Consider the following 15,035-nt stretch of genomic DNA (forward strand, 5'->3'; position numbering starts at 1 on the left):
TGCTGAAGCAATGAGGACAGAAGGAGCTAAGAATCTGGAGAGGAGATAATTGCTAAGAAGTGAGCTCAGGGGCACCTGGGTGGCTCAGTCGGTGAAGTGTCTGCCTTTGGCTCAGGTCATGATCCCAGGGTGCTGGAATCGAGCCCCACGTCGGGCTCCCTGCTCAGGGAGGAGCCTGCTTCTCCCTCTCCCCTCTGCTCATGCTCTCTCTCTCAAATAAATAAATAAAATCTTTTTTTAAAAAAAGAAGTGATCTCATAAACTACAGCCTTTCTTCCCTGAGGTATTTACTTATTTGGGGAAGAAACTAAAGACTGAATAACTGGGACTGGTTCAGACAGAGGGCTATAAACGGAGGACCGAGAAACCAGCTGAGTTAAAAGGTAACTCAAAGAGTGGGAAAATACATTTACAAAAAACACAGTTATTGTATATTACTATTATACGTAATATATACATGTAATATACACCATATATATAAAAACTTTTATCCATAATATATAAAGAAATTCTCCAAATCAGTAAGAAAAAGCTGGTCAACCCAAAGGAAAAATGAGTAAGACCTGGAACAGGCACTTCACAAAGGAAGTATACAAATGGCCAATAAACACTGGAAAAGGTGCTAAACTTCACAGTTATCAGAGAAATGCAAACTAAAGCCACAATTTAGTATCACTAAGCATCCAACACAATGGCTAAAATAAAAAAGATAAAGTGTTGGGGAGGAAGTAGAACCCACCAGAAGGTCGACACAATTTTGGCGAAAGTATAAATTGGTATAAACACTTTGCAAAACCATTTGGCAGTATCTACTTAAGATGAAAATAGGTATACTTCATGACCAGGACCACTACTCTTGGGTATACACTCCCAAACAAGTAAAGACCTGTGTTTTCCAAAAGATACGTCCTGGAAGCACTATTCCTAAATACTCCCAGACTGGAAACTATCCAAATGTCCATCAGTAAAATGGATACACCGTCCTATATTCATACCACAGAATACACCACAATGAGAATGTTTCATAACCATACCCCACATTGAAGGTTCTCACAAATAATGTCAAGTGAAAAAAACAGATATGAAAGAGCACAAGTTGTACCATTCCATTTGTAGAACGTGCAGAAAAAGGCATGACTAATCTAGACTGCTAAAAATCAGGAAAACTGGTCTAATCTCTTTGGAGACAGTGATTGGAAGGGGGCATAAAGGGGTGAGGGTTATACAGATGTTTTCAATTTTTGAAAATTCACAGAGCTGTGTGCTTACATTTACTTTTCTGCCCATGATATTTTTATAAAAAGTTAAAATCACAAAATGAACTTGGGGCCCCTACCAAAGTTGAGATGAACTCAGCATTCAAAAAAAAGAGAGGGGGGAGGAAAAAAATTATAGAAACACAATTTATGAAAAACTAGGAGTTCATAATGATAGTTTAAAAAAATGCCAAAAAATTCATGTCACCAATGAGGCAGCTTTTAAAGCATCTCTTTACTTTGAAAATTGGTGACTAAGTAGAAGGAAACTAAACATTTTTCTTGCTTATCCTGTGAAATTGGTCTTTGAGTAACCAGATAGCTTTAGCTGGTAAAGAAAAGCTCTACTTTTACAGAAGAATGTCAATTACAATGCAGAAGGAGTGGCAGAATTAGAAATTTATCATTCTGCAACCCTAATGAAATGACTAGTTCTGGTAACAATTAGGTTAATGGCTGATGGGATTATGGTTCTAGCCTAAATGTCCAATAGAAGATCAGACTGTCATCTCCCTAATCCAGTGGTCAACCTTGGTTTTTCAACCAATTATGCGTGTTCTGATATGATGGAAGATGAGGCACGTGGCATCATATACAATGTGCTCTAACAAAAATGTTTAACTCAACCAAGTCTTTATATTTATACTCTAGTGTTCGGCAAATACAAAGGAAGAAGGAATACATCAAATAACACCAATGAGGAGGAAGCCACATAAATCCACAAAGTGAGCCATTCTACAAGATAACCAGCCTGGTCTCTTCAATTAGTTTTTGTGGATAAGGAGGAACAGGGCTGTAAGTGACTTAGGGGAAATAACCAGATGATATATAAATATGGTCTAGACTGGACCTTCATTTGGACCCAATTAGTTACACAAAGAACATTTTCAACATGGGTATAGGATGAAATGACAATTTACTGATACAGAGAGGTGTACATTACAAACTGAAAAAACAAAATAAAAAACAGACTAAAAAGCAGTACATATTGAATGACTTTATTCTGGTATATTATATATATGCACAGAACATTTTCTAGAGAAATACCACGGCAGACATTACTAATGTTCACCAATATCCAATTTGCTTCTCCTTCCAGGCACAAGAAGACAGTACTTCTCAGGCCAATGCAATTGCGCAGGATAAGTAAGTTTTAACTAGAAGAAACCTGCGGCACTTGCTGCTGAAAACTCCTACCCTACTAGAGTGATCATGGAGGCCTCGAACGCAAACATACGAGAACAAGATCAAAGTAGCCACCACACAGAGGTTCACTGTCCTGAAGTCACCCAAACCCCCAGGCGATTTTGCACAAGGGACAAATAAGCTCCTGTTGTGTTAAGCCACTGAGGTTTTGGTATTGTTTATTAACTCGGCTTAATCTGATTAATACAAATAGACACTAATACATTTACAGTGGTAATCTCTGGGTAGCAGAAATATGTTATTTACAGTGGTAATCTCTGGGTAGCAGAAATATGTTATTCTTATTTTCTCTTTTTTTAATTTTTAAAAAATTTTTTACAAAGTTTATGCTGCCCTTTTTTTTAATAATAAAAGGTTGCTTCTTTATTTAACAAATAGTGAAAGGAGACTACCTTCACCAACAAAGAAAAAAATCATCAAAGGCAATTTCCTAGATGTGGCTGCCATAAATGTAGCACATCAAATACATATATATACACAGGAGGAAACAAGTCTATCAAAGACAATTCATTCTGATTTGGCCACCATAAATATGATTCACAAAAATGTGAAATTCATACAAATGTTTTAAAGCAAACAATTCTAGCATTTTTCAAAAGCTCAATTCTTTCAAATAATGAAAACTTCACTGGGAAAGTTCACATGAGAGTGTACATGTTAACAAGTCTTAATTTATCAAGTTCATTCTTTTTGAGATGCTTATTTAGGGAAATGATAAGAACTTTTTAAAGACTGTCCAGATTTTCAATCATACTTGATCGGAATATACATTCCTACAACACATTACTCCTTGGTATTGAAGGGTCCTTAGACGTGATCAGTAAGCAAAATAAAAGAGCCCTTAAAATTTCTACTAGCATGACTATTCATAATAGACTAAGACTAGAAAGTACCCAACAATTCATCAGTAGTACAATAAATAAATAAATTGTAATACATTCACACCATGCAATATGAAAGCAACAAGAATGAATGTTCTGTAACTACTCACAACAATGTAAATGATTACTACCAACATGATGAATGAAAAAACCCCATCACAGTAGTTTGTACAAAAAAACCCCCAAAACTAATCTATCTAAATTAATTTGGGGAGATTGTGACTGAAGGGGTCACAAGGGAGGCTTCTGAAGTGCTGGTAAATTGTGTTCTTCATCTGGGTGCTGGTTACATGGATGCGTTTAGAGTGTGAAAAATTCATTGAACTTGATTCCAATAACTGCAAGTTGTATTATATTTCAATAAAACATTTTTTTAAAGTATGCAATTCTATTTTAGATCGCTGCTTTCAGTATATCCCTGAAATGTTAAATAGACTTAAAAGCATATCTACCTTTGGAAAATTTGTCTTTTAGGTAAGAGATTAAATATCTATGAAAAATAATTCCCAATTTTATGAACATGAAATTCTAAAGTTTAGCTTTATGATGTATGAGTCAAACAATTATACAACAGACAATTATACAAAGAAGGCAACCTTATTTAAAGACATAACTGTTCAGCAAGATGGTTGCAAAAAATGGAATAAATATGAACTAAGTTAACTTAAAATTTTCTGAATGGCAAGTTAAAAACAAGCATTAACAGATCTCTAATCAAATTTTAACATAATCTGTTCATTATATATTTGTAATTTGTTGATAAATATTACAAATAATCTTAGCAGTGCAGATGGAAAGAGACGCAACCATATCAATCATGTTTTATAGTATTTCTCTGAAAAGGGTCTATTTAAATGGGTCTAAATTACCTTCACTACTTTATATTTGAAAAAACTGAGGCCAAGAAAAGCTAATCATTTTATTAATATAATTATCAATCCAATTATCATTAAGATCATTAAAATGTTGACTTGCAAATACAAAAAGATCATGAAATAAAAATTAGCAATGGTTGTACTTATGAATTACACCTCCTGTCTTAAAAGCAGTTATATAAACACATTTAAGAAAAATTTGGCAACTATTTGGCAATTCAATGAACACACTGAGATTTATCTTCTATTTTAAAACGTTTAATCTCAAAGTATAGATAGCAGTATCAATAGCATAATTTATCATCACAGAATAAAAGAGTGTTTAGCATAATATATATAACAGAATAAGTGGGGCAATTACTGACTCTATGACACATCATGTGTATGATAAAAACCATAAAAATATTTAAATAAAAAAATGAAAGGTATTGCCTTCTCCATTTTAAAAAGTGTATTAGTATTTTTATTCCAAGACAAAACCAGATTAAATAAATTAGAATTACCTTGACAGCCACTCCTTTTCCTTCAGGAAATTCTAGAAGATGAAAAGTCAATTCTTCAACCCTGTTAATGCAGAGCTTTGGGTCAGCTGTTCTTCTCAATGCCTGAACTAATGCCCGAGTTCTGTTATCAATACTCACTCTTGCAATAATCTACAAAGACATATTAAAATGTATATGATTAGAATGCGAAACTTCTCTAGTAATACCAACACGTGATTAAGTTTCTTAGGTCCCATAGGGAAATGAAATTTATGCATTTGACCAAAATTAAAATGTCAAGCGACACTGGTAACGACTTGCCTTTTCTCGCTGAAGAGATAACTGCTTCTTCTCCTCTGCATTTTTGTCTTTGCTGACGGGTTGCTCAGCTTTAACAGCCTCTTCCTGTTCTTCTGGCTGACTCTTTGAATCATACTTTAATTTGGGGACAAGTCCACCAATATAACCACCTACTAAAGCTTGGACACCTTCGGTGGGACGAGAAAGAAAGTTAGCAATACTTTGTTTAGTAGAAAGTGGAAGAGCCTCAGGTGTCCCACTGGCACTTGCAGGCTTGTCCACAGAATATAAAGAAGATTCTGAATCTAGCTTATCAGTCAGGACGCCAGGATCTGGAGAGCTCGATTTCTCTTCTTCAATCTTTTTATCTTCAAGTTTGTCCTGGAAATGTTTATTTTCCTTTTTTTGAGACATTCTTTCCTCCCGTTTGAAGTATGAATTAATATGCTTTGATAAAAAGTAGAATGACTCTCCAAATCTTGTGGTTATACTACTTGTGTAACGAAAAAGGCTTTGTTTACCTATATCTTCATCTTTATCTAGAATATGACTTTCTGAAAAAGAACCCTTTTCTACTGATTTGTCACTGTATTTTTTCAGAGATTTGATGGCTTGTTTAATGCCTGTCTGTTTTAACCAGCCACTATCTGATACTTTTCTTAATATTCGAGAACTTGGCTTAAATTGAGCTAAACGTGAGATCATTTCATTCTGAGTGCCAAAAACAGCCTTTGAAACAGAGTTCAAAGTACTTTTAATACGGGACATACGAATGCTCACTTTTGTAAGTCCCTTCGGAGTAGAAGTGCTAAGTTTCAAAATTCCAATATGTAAACCATGGTGGCTTGGAAAGTAACAATGCTTGCTGCAAGAATGGGCTTCACTTTTGGTCAATTTACATCTTATTTTGCTTGTATGAAAACCTCTTTGTAGACTGACGTGGCTTATCCTCCAGTAATGTTTAGGTGAGCATAAGAAATGCAGTTGCTTGCTTCTCTGCTTCCCACAAAGACTTCTTGCATTACTAAGGAGGTAAATATAATATATATCTATAGTCAAATTAATAGACATAACTTAAAAATCATTTATTTTCTATATGTTATGATTTTCACTTCATTCCTGAATGCTTCATTTAAGAAATGCCATAATTCATGGTCTTACCTGAAATAGCAAGAAAAAAAAAAAATTAGGATTCAAGGTAAAATTTAAACTGGGTATAAGATAAAATACACTTCTACTTGAACTAAACTCAGCAACTTGTCTCAAAAGAAGACAGAATAACGTATTTTCATTAGGGATAATGTAGATTTGACTTTTAAGCTCACAGAAAACAATTCATTTTTCAGTACAGAATTCAGTGAAAAAAGAAAGTGAGTAGTAGGATGTTTCTAAGAACAAATTTAGAGAAGCTACCAAATACATAAGTTTTCCTACAACACATAACTAAATATGCAATTTAGATACTATGTTGTTTTTCTTCCTTGTCAAAGTCTGGATTAGTTTATGTGACACTAGACTTTGAGTTCTTTGAAAGACTCAAGTCTTATACTACCTCGTCTATTGCAAACCATTTACAGAATATTTAATCTACACAGACATGGTGCTGGATGCTGAGATCACAAAGACAAACAGGATACGAAGGAACTTTCAATCTAGAGCTACAGATAGCCATGCAAAAAAACATTTCACTATCTAGTTGTGTTTATTAAATCAAAGAAGTCTGACTAGAAGAAGCTATGTGCCACATCTAACAGACAAGGGGTTCATAATCATAATATAATAAGAAAGATTAATCTAATGGAAAAATAGGCAAAGGACATTAACAGGCCAGTTTATGGAGAATTAGATGAAGAAATACAAACAGTAAAATTATGAAAACACCCTTCACCACATCAAAGAAAAATACCAACTAAAACATATTTTGTTCTTTCAATAGGTAAAAATGTAAATGGTTGATAATATCCAGTATTAATAATGGGCTGGAGAAATGGGACACATAGGGCTATTTGACAGTAAGTAATACTAAATACTAAATACTATCTATCTATCTATCTACTATCTATCACAATTTTAAAGGCACATATTTTTTGATCAACAATTCCACTATTAAAACTCTATTAAGAATCCTACAGAAATACTTGTATAAGAGTGCAAAAGTATATATACACATTCCCTAATGCACTGCTTGGAATAATAAAGCAACGAAAAACAACTCTAAAGGTCTTCTAGCAAGGGATGGCTCAATAAATTATGGCACATACATACAGCAGAATGGGTTACCATATAATATTCTGTAGCAGTTAAAGGAAACTAGATCTGCATATCCTTTATATGTACTACAGTGAAAAAGGTCAGCTGCAATACTACATGCACGATACACATGTGGAGATACAAAGAGGTAAACAGGTAGATGTTAGGTAACGAAAGACAGCAAAACCTATACATGCAGTTTAAATGCGTGGCTGTCCACACATGGCGCGTGCACACACACACAGATTCTGAAAGGGTAAGCACTAGTTTGTTTATTCTTGTGAACCAAGGAGGGGATCAAAAGAGAATAAGGAGAGGGGCTTTTTCTTTTTCCTTTTGTATTGTATTTTTTACAATGAGCAGGTATTACTTTTATAATTAGAAAAAGCAAACAAAAAAGAAGAAAAAGCAAATGGTTTAGAACATTTTAACAGACGGTGTCATGCAAATGGTGAGAGTGGATACCCAGGTAAGTCCAAAAAATAAAGACACTAAAAAGTGGACAAAGTTAAAAAGGAATTCAAGTGGAAAGTTGAGAAAAGGAGAGAATTTTAGATAGTGGGGGAAAAAAATAAACACAAAGACAAAAATGCATTTAAGCACACACAGTATGATCAAAAATTGCAAGCAGTCTAGTTTCACGCCAAGACCTCGAGAGAGTAATGAGAATAATGAGGGAGAAGTAGAAGATGATATTGCAAAGATGGTTTTGGGCCAGATTATGAAGGCTCTTACAAATCTTGCCAAGGAGATCGGAGATCAGACTGTCAATGGAGTATTTTAAGCAAAGGAATGACACTAGAAAGAGGATTCCAGCAAATCTCTGACAGAATGAAACAGGACAGGACTGAGAAAGATAGAAACCCAGAACCCACCATGACTGTTCAGATTATAGTCTGAACTAAAATCTTTCTAAATCGCATGTGAATGTATTATTTTAAAATACCCAATTTTACAGAGAGGCAGAGAGAAAAGAAACCAACCTATCTGCCTTCCCAGCTTTTCTGAATTCCTCAGACTTATGGTCAATGAATAAGCTGAATTAACATAAAAGCCCCATAATCCCCAACACAGAAATATTTGATAAAATACAATTAAAGTACTTGTGGAATAAAAAGCTATGCTCAAAACCAATAATGGACTCCCACAACTCAACAACAAAAAAACCAAATAACCCAATTAAAAAAATGGGCAAAGAACTTGGACAGACATTTCTCCAAAGAGGATAAACAAATGGCCAACAAGCATATGAAAAGATGCTCAACATCACTGATCCTCAGAGAAATGCAAATCAAAACCAAATGAGATATCACTTCAGACTCATTAGGATGACTATGATTAAAAACAAACAGAAAATAACAAGCGTTGGCAGAGAAGTGGAGAAGTTGGAACCCTTGTGCACTGTAGGTGGGATTGTAAAATGGAACAGCTGCTACGGAAAATAGTATTGTGGTTCCTCAAAATATTAAAAATACAAATACCATATGATCTAGCAACCCTACTTCTGGGTATATATCTGAAGGAATTGAAAGCAGGGTCTCCAAGAGGTATTTGTACACCTGTGTCCATAGAAGCACACAATAGCAGAGGTGGAAACAAATGTCCATGGACAGAAAAAGAGATAAACAAAATGTGGTATTTATCTACAATGGAATATTATTCAGCCTTTAAAAGGATGGAAATCCTGTCACATGTTACAACAGGGATGAATTCTAAGGACATTATTTTAAGTAAAATAAGCCAGTCACAAAAGGACAAATACTGTATGATTCCACTTACATAAAGTATCTAGAGTATTCAAAATCATAGCTATAGAAAACACAATGGTGGTTTCTAGGGGTGGGGGAATGGGGCAAAAGGGGTTGTTTAATGGGCACAGAGTTTCAGTTCCACAAGATGAAAAAGTACTGGAGATCTATTTTACAACAATGTGAATGTACTTAATTCCACAGAACCACATACTTAAACAATTTTAGGTAGAGGTAAATTTTATAATACTTGTTTTTATTACAATAAAAAAACCACCCCAATAGTGGTAAATCCATAGTTGAGAAACCACAAGCCTGGATCTTCTTCAGTCACATTGCCTTGAATGGTGCACAGACCCTAAGCAAATGAAAACTAGTCAGAGCTGGTGAACCCCAAGGGGGTTCAGTAGAATCAACTAAAAGTACCATGAAAGGGGGTGCCTGGGTGCCTCAGTCCATTGAGTTTCTGACTCTTGGTTTCAGCTCAGGTCTTGATCTCAGAGTCTGAGATCTGCACTGAGCTGGGAGTCTACTTGAGATTCTCTCTCCCCCTCTCTCTGCCCCTCTCCGGCTCTCAAGCATGTGTGCTCAAGCTTGCTCTCTCTCTTACAAATAAATAAATCTTTAAACAACAGCAACAAAAAACTACCATGAAAAGATACTTCCAAAACTCAGGGCAAACGGGCTATTTTACTTGACATGACCAAGAGAAGAACTGAGTTGACATTTTACTGGAGACCTGAATTAAGTAAGAAAATCTGGGGAAAAAGCATTCAAGACAAAGGAAAAAGCAACCAAGAACAAGGGTAGAGCCTTGACTGACATCCAGAGTTAGAAGAAGTCTTCCCAGAAAACAAAACAGCACAGGTGAAAAGATATCCTGAAAAAATCAGGGTCATGGAAACCAATACAACAGCAAGTTCTTAAAAGAAGTGCATAATGAACAAAGTAAAATATATACTGAAGACAGTAATGAGCTCTGTCTACTCAAGACTAGAAGAACAACCAGGAAGTTGAAGGTAAGTAAAAAACAGGGAAAATGGTGGAAAAATGGGCCCAATAGTCAAGCAGAAGACAAAGCTATACAAGCCTAGACTATGGTAATGGGTCTGCATTGTTTCTTTCCAATGACATAATTCTCATGACCAATTATGAATACACCTAACAACAAGGCACTGAAATACAGTATATAAAGCAAAAAAAAAAAAAAAGGAACAATTACAGGAAGACTAGACAATTTCATGATCATAATATTTAATACACCTCTTAGAAACAATTATCAAGCAAAAATTAATAAACATAGAAAACTATCAAAATCAACACGCTTAATTTAACTGCTCCCAAATCACACCAGTAAATGCACATAAATAGTTTTGAGAGTAAATTCCGCTGGAACAAAAGTTAGACTGCAAAATGATAAAGAGAAGAATGTAGGTGCCATCATCTACTGAGAAAAGAGCAGAGAAGACTAGGGTACCTATTTATAGGGTAGTATAAATACAGCGGAGGAATAAATACAATAGGGAGGTTTAGACCAACCTCTAGGGAATGCAACTGTGTTTTAACTTGAGGAAATAAGGGAATTCCTAGGTGGAGGCTCAGCTGAGGATAGAAAGAATGAATCTACACAGGACTTCCCTTAGTTATTGCAATAATGCAGGCATAAAGTGACAAGGGTTTGAATTAAGGTAATGCTACTGTACTGGAGAAAGCATTATTTTGAGCCACACTTTGAAAGTGGGGAAAGAGCAAAACACGGGACTTGGTAACAGGGAAGAATGGGGTAAGGAGAAGTAGTCAAAACAACTCAAGTTTTTATTCAGACACACACAGAGAATACCATTTGTGAATATGAGATGACTGGGAAGGGGACCAATTTAATATGAAAGAAAAATCTCTTGGATGAAGTAACATGGGACATTTAAATGGAGATGTACTATAGGAACACAGGCTGTGGTTTATGTCTGGAGTTACCAGCACAATGACAACTAAAAACCTAAGACTGGTTTTACACACACGTGCGCGCGCGCACACACACACACAAAGGTTTATAGTAATAATTCCTAAGAATTTGGGGATCACAGCTCCTCTTCCTTGAAAAATGGTTATTTGCATATATATACTATATTTTCCATAACATTTCAGGACTCATGGACCTACGAAAGTATTCCTTGGATTTGAAATTTTAAAACTCTGGTTTCTTTAGAAAGAAGAACAAGGGTAGAGCCTTGACTGACATCCAGAGTTAGAAGAAGTCTTCCCAGAAAACAAAACAACACAGGTGAAAAGATATCCTGAAAAAATCAGGGTCATGGAAACCAATACAACAGCAAGTTCTTAAAAGAACTGGATAATGAACAAAGTAAAATATATAACATGGGAGAGAAAGATTATAACTAAGACATGACATGACAGAAAGGTGTCCAAGGCTAAGAGTTCTAACTGACCTTTTCACAAATATGTGTTCCACAAGTGAGGCAATATGTACCCTTCAGCACAATTCCTTTGTGATTACTGAGCAAAAGAACAACTCAGTACAAGCTGTATTTTTATCAACTTTGCAAGTGATGCAAATTAATTACATCAACTAGTCAACTGATCTTTTCCCTCAACTTCACTATAAAGACACTCTCTCAAGATTTTAATATAGATCTAAGAAATAGAAAAGCAATATCAACATTGAGAAAAAGTTTGATAATAGAAATTATGAAATAAGAACATGTTCTTATAATGAAAGTACAAGTAAATTGCGCAATTTAACAAGATAACTACAATGGATTTGGAAACAACTGCCTCATAAGAGGCATCAATTCTCGGCTCACAGTTTAATACATTTTTTTTTAACTCTGGGATTTAAAAATTCTATTTCACTGTTTTAACAGCATTTCCTCAGCACAATGAAGCATACTTTTGTCAGTCTAAAATCTCAGCAACCAGGACTATATGCAAGAACCAGATGCAACTGTTACTGGAAGTAAAAACACCATTTTAAAGAAGATAGTCCCTTATGGACACTTCTTCTATGTTTCCCCTAGAAGTCACCACTTTTCTTTATCATTGTATTAGGCGTAGAAACCAGGTTCCTCCCAGCATGATGACAGAAATGACAATGACAGAGAACACTGCAACACAATGATTCACACAGCTTCATCTTTGAAAAAGCACACACCTGAACCTGCTGAAGCACCAACAGTGGAGGGAGGGAGGCACTTAAATGCGGGTGGGGTTAAAAAGAAACCGCTGGTAACTAAAACATCACGCAGCAGAATGACCCGGTGCACTAAGAGTGGAGGACGATGTAGACTAGGGAAACAGTTTTGACAGTCACCACGGAACTGCTGGAGAACCCTACAGTTCAGGGGCAGCCAAACACACTCGGGGTAACCGGGCTGGGAATAGTGGGGGTGGGACAGAAAGCGCGGGGCGGGACCAAGAAACCAAAACAGCTTGCGGGTCCAGGCCAGCAAAACCCGTGGGGGATGGGGGGGCGGCGGGGGCGGGCACGGCGCACCAATCAGCCCCGAGTCCGCGGCTCCTTCCGGTGCCCGGCTGCCTCTTGGAACCGTGGTCCCGGGACCTCCTCGAAGCCGGGCGTCTCCCCGCTCTCTTACCCTGCAAGTGCCCTCCGAGGGCAGTTAAGAAGGGCCAGACAAGTGCCCGGGGAGACCAGGAGCCTGCCCTCTTCTCTAACCTATCGTCCCGCCTCTGTCCCCCCGCCGCCACTCACCGGGATGCAGGCCGCAACTACTTGGGCGGCAGCGGCGACGCGCCTCTGTCCCGCACTGACGTCCACACTGGCCGACCCGCATCAGCTGAGCTTCCAACACAAACAGAAGAGCAGCGGCCGGGGCGCCACCCCCATAGCTCTGTCCCGCCCCAGCGGAAGTGACGCACGCGCGGCCCGCGTCTACCCGCCAGGCCGGGAGGAGCCCCTCCGCTCGGCTCCGGCCTGGGCCGACCTGTCAATCGCCGCTCCTTTTTCCAGACATGCGCAATAGAGCCTGAGTGAGCGACGGGCGGGAGACGTGCGTGCGTGCACGCGCCTGCTTGCGCCGGGGAGGCGCGGCTGGGTTGGTGGGGTGGGGGCCGTTGTTTCACTCCGTGTGCTTGTCAACCGGCCTCCATCCTCACGTCCCTGAGGGCGGTGTCTGCGCGCTGTCCAATCTGCGGAGCTGGGGGCTGCGTTCCCATCGGCCGAGAGGGTGGCGGGCGGCCTGGGCCGGGGCTTCTACCCCTCTGCTTAGCCCTCTGCTGTCGCCATTCCTGGGCATGGCCACCGCGGCTACGTATCACTGGAAAGCCCTTCCACATGTATTATCGTATTGGAAGTTAGCTTGTGACATTACCATGTACCTCCCACAAAAGGTCCCACACGTCACACTTACATTTTTCGAATTCTGACATTGTATGCATACCAGATGAGCAATCTACAGCCTCACAGCAGATATGGCCCATCGGCTGTTCTTGTACATCTGTGAGCTAAGAATGCCTTTACATTCTTCAGTGGTTAAAAAAATTAAGGGGCGCCTGGGTGGCTCAGATGGTTAAGCGTCTGCCTTCGGCTCAGGTCATGATCCCAGGATCCTGGGATCGAGTCCCGCATCGGGCTCTCTGCTCCTTGGGAGCCTGCTTCTCCCTCTGCCTCTCTCTCTCTCTCTCTCATGAATAAATAAATAAAATTTAAAAAAAAAAAAAGAAAAGTTTAAAAAAAAAATTAAAAAGTATGCTTTGGAACACATGCAATAACATGAGATCCAAATTTTAATGTCCATAAAAAAAAGTTTTATTAGAACACAACCATGCCCATTCCTCTATTCAAGCAACTTTCATGCTTACAGCAGTGAATGTGAGTAGTTATAACAGCTTCCTTTATTCTCTTGAACTGACCTTGCAATTAAATCATGGTTAGGAAACAGAAAAGTAGCTTGTACTAGACTGCAACCTCAAAATGTTACCAAGACTTAGACTCTTTTCCCTTAAAACTCACCAGCCTTTTTTTTTTTTTTTTAAGATTTTTTATTTATTTATTTGACAGAGAGAGAGCACAAGTAGGCAGAGTGGTAGACAGAGGGAGAAGGAGAAGCAGGCTCCCCGCTGAGCAGGGAGCCCGATGCGGGGCTCGATCCCAGCACCCTGGGATCATGACCTGAGCCGAAGGCAGACGCTTAACGACTGAGCCACCCAGGCGCCAAAACTCACCAGCCTTTAGCACCCTGTAAGATTATTGTAAAATCTTTAGGGGAATTGCATGAACTGTCAAACATAGTGGATATTAGACGGATATCTCTCTCTCCCAATCTCTCTCTCTCTCTCTCTATATATATATATATATATAATTTTTTTTTTTTAATTATGGCAAGGAAGCCATCTTGTTATCTTACTAGGCTCTTGGGGCACAGATGGCTGGATTGTGTACATCACGATGCCTGAAGCACATGATTCAGACATGTTATTTTTTATACGATAGTTAAAAGATGTATGCAACAAATTAAACTTTAGAGGTGTTTGGAGATAACTTTAGTTCTGGAGTGATGCTTCTCCCCATTGTTAAAAAAAAATTATTCTTCCACTTGTTAAAACTATAAGAAAGACCTTATTGCTGTAGGTGTCAAGACTATTGCAGTAGGGAAGAGAGATTGGGCTCAACTATGACAGCTGGAGATGCACAGCAGATGAGCAGAGTGAGAGGGGTCAGTGGATAGAAAATTACTAAGAGGGGACATCAAGCGTGGGAGTGATTCTTGCTTAACTGATTTCACAGGATTCTTGCTGAGGACAGGCCCATGAGGTCATATATCAAAGGTGGGGGATGAGGAATTTGATCAGATATCAAGGGTGGTCAGATAGAAAGGGTGGGAGATTCTCTCCAAACTGACTTAGCAGGATTCTTACTAAAACTGGACTTGGCAGGCCAAAGACAGGGTCCAGGCAGGAAGACTACCTGAGAGGAGGACTCACAGATGCCTAAAGTTTGGTCAAACAGAAAGTCTTTGTCACCATCTATTCTCCCCTTGTTTTCCTTTATTCCTTAATTTAG

At 38.1% G+C, this 15,035-nt stretch overlaps 1 protein-coding gene across 3 annotated transcripts in view; it reads right to left on the reverse strand.

Annotated features, from left to right (window-relative positions):
• PNPLA8 (patatin like phospholipase domain containing 8) overlaps positions 1-13,363 on the reverse strand; it is a 46,566-nt gene extending 33,203 nt beyond the window's left edge. For 2 of the 3 annotated variants that reach the window (XM_032402430.1, XM_032402433.1), the window contains exons 1-3: positions 12,726-13,363; positions 5,022-6,161; positions 4,722-4,871 (exon numbers count right to left, since the gene is read on the reverse strand). In XM_032402430.1, the coding sequence (XP_032258321.1) occupies positions 4,722-4,871; positions 5,022-6,071 (1,200 nt within the window). In that variant the 5' untranslated portion in view covers positions 6,072-6,161; positions 12,726-13,363. The remainder of the gene's footprint in view (positions 1-4,721; positions 4,872-5,021; positions 6,162-12,725) is intronic. The other variant, XM_032402432.1, reaches the window with a different exon arrangement.
• Positions 13,364-15,035: the final 1,672 nt, after the last annotated feature.

Source organism: Phoca vitulina, unplaced genomic scaffold, assembly GCF_004348235.1.
Source record: "Phoca vitulina isolate PV1807 unplaced genomic scaffold, GSC_HSeal_1.0 scaffold4, whole genome shotgun sequence".
Classification (NCBI taxonomy): Eukaryota; Metazoa; Chordata; class Mammalia; order Carnivora; family Phocidae; genus Phoca; species Phoca vitulina.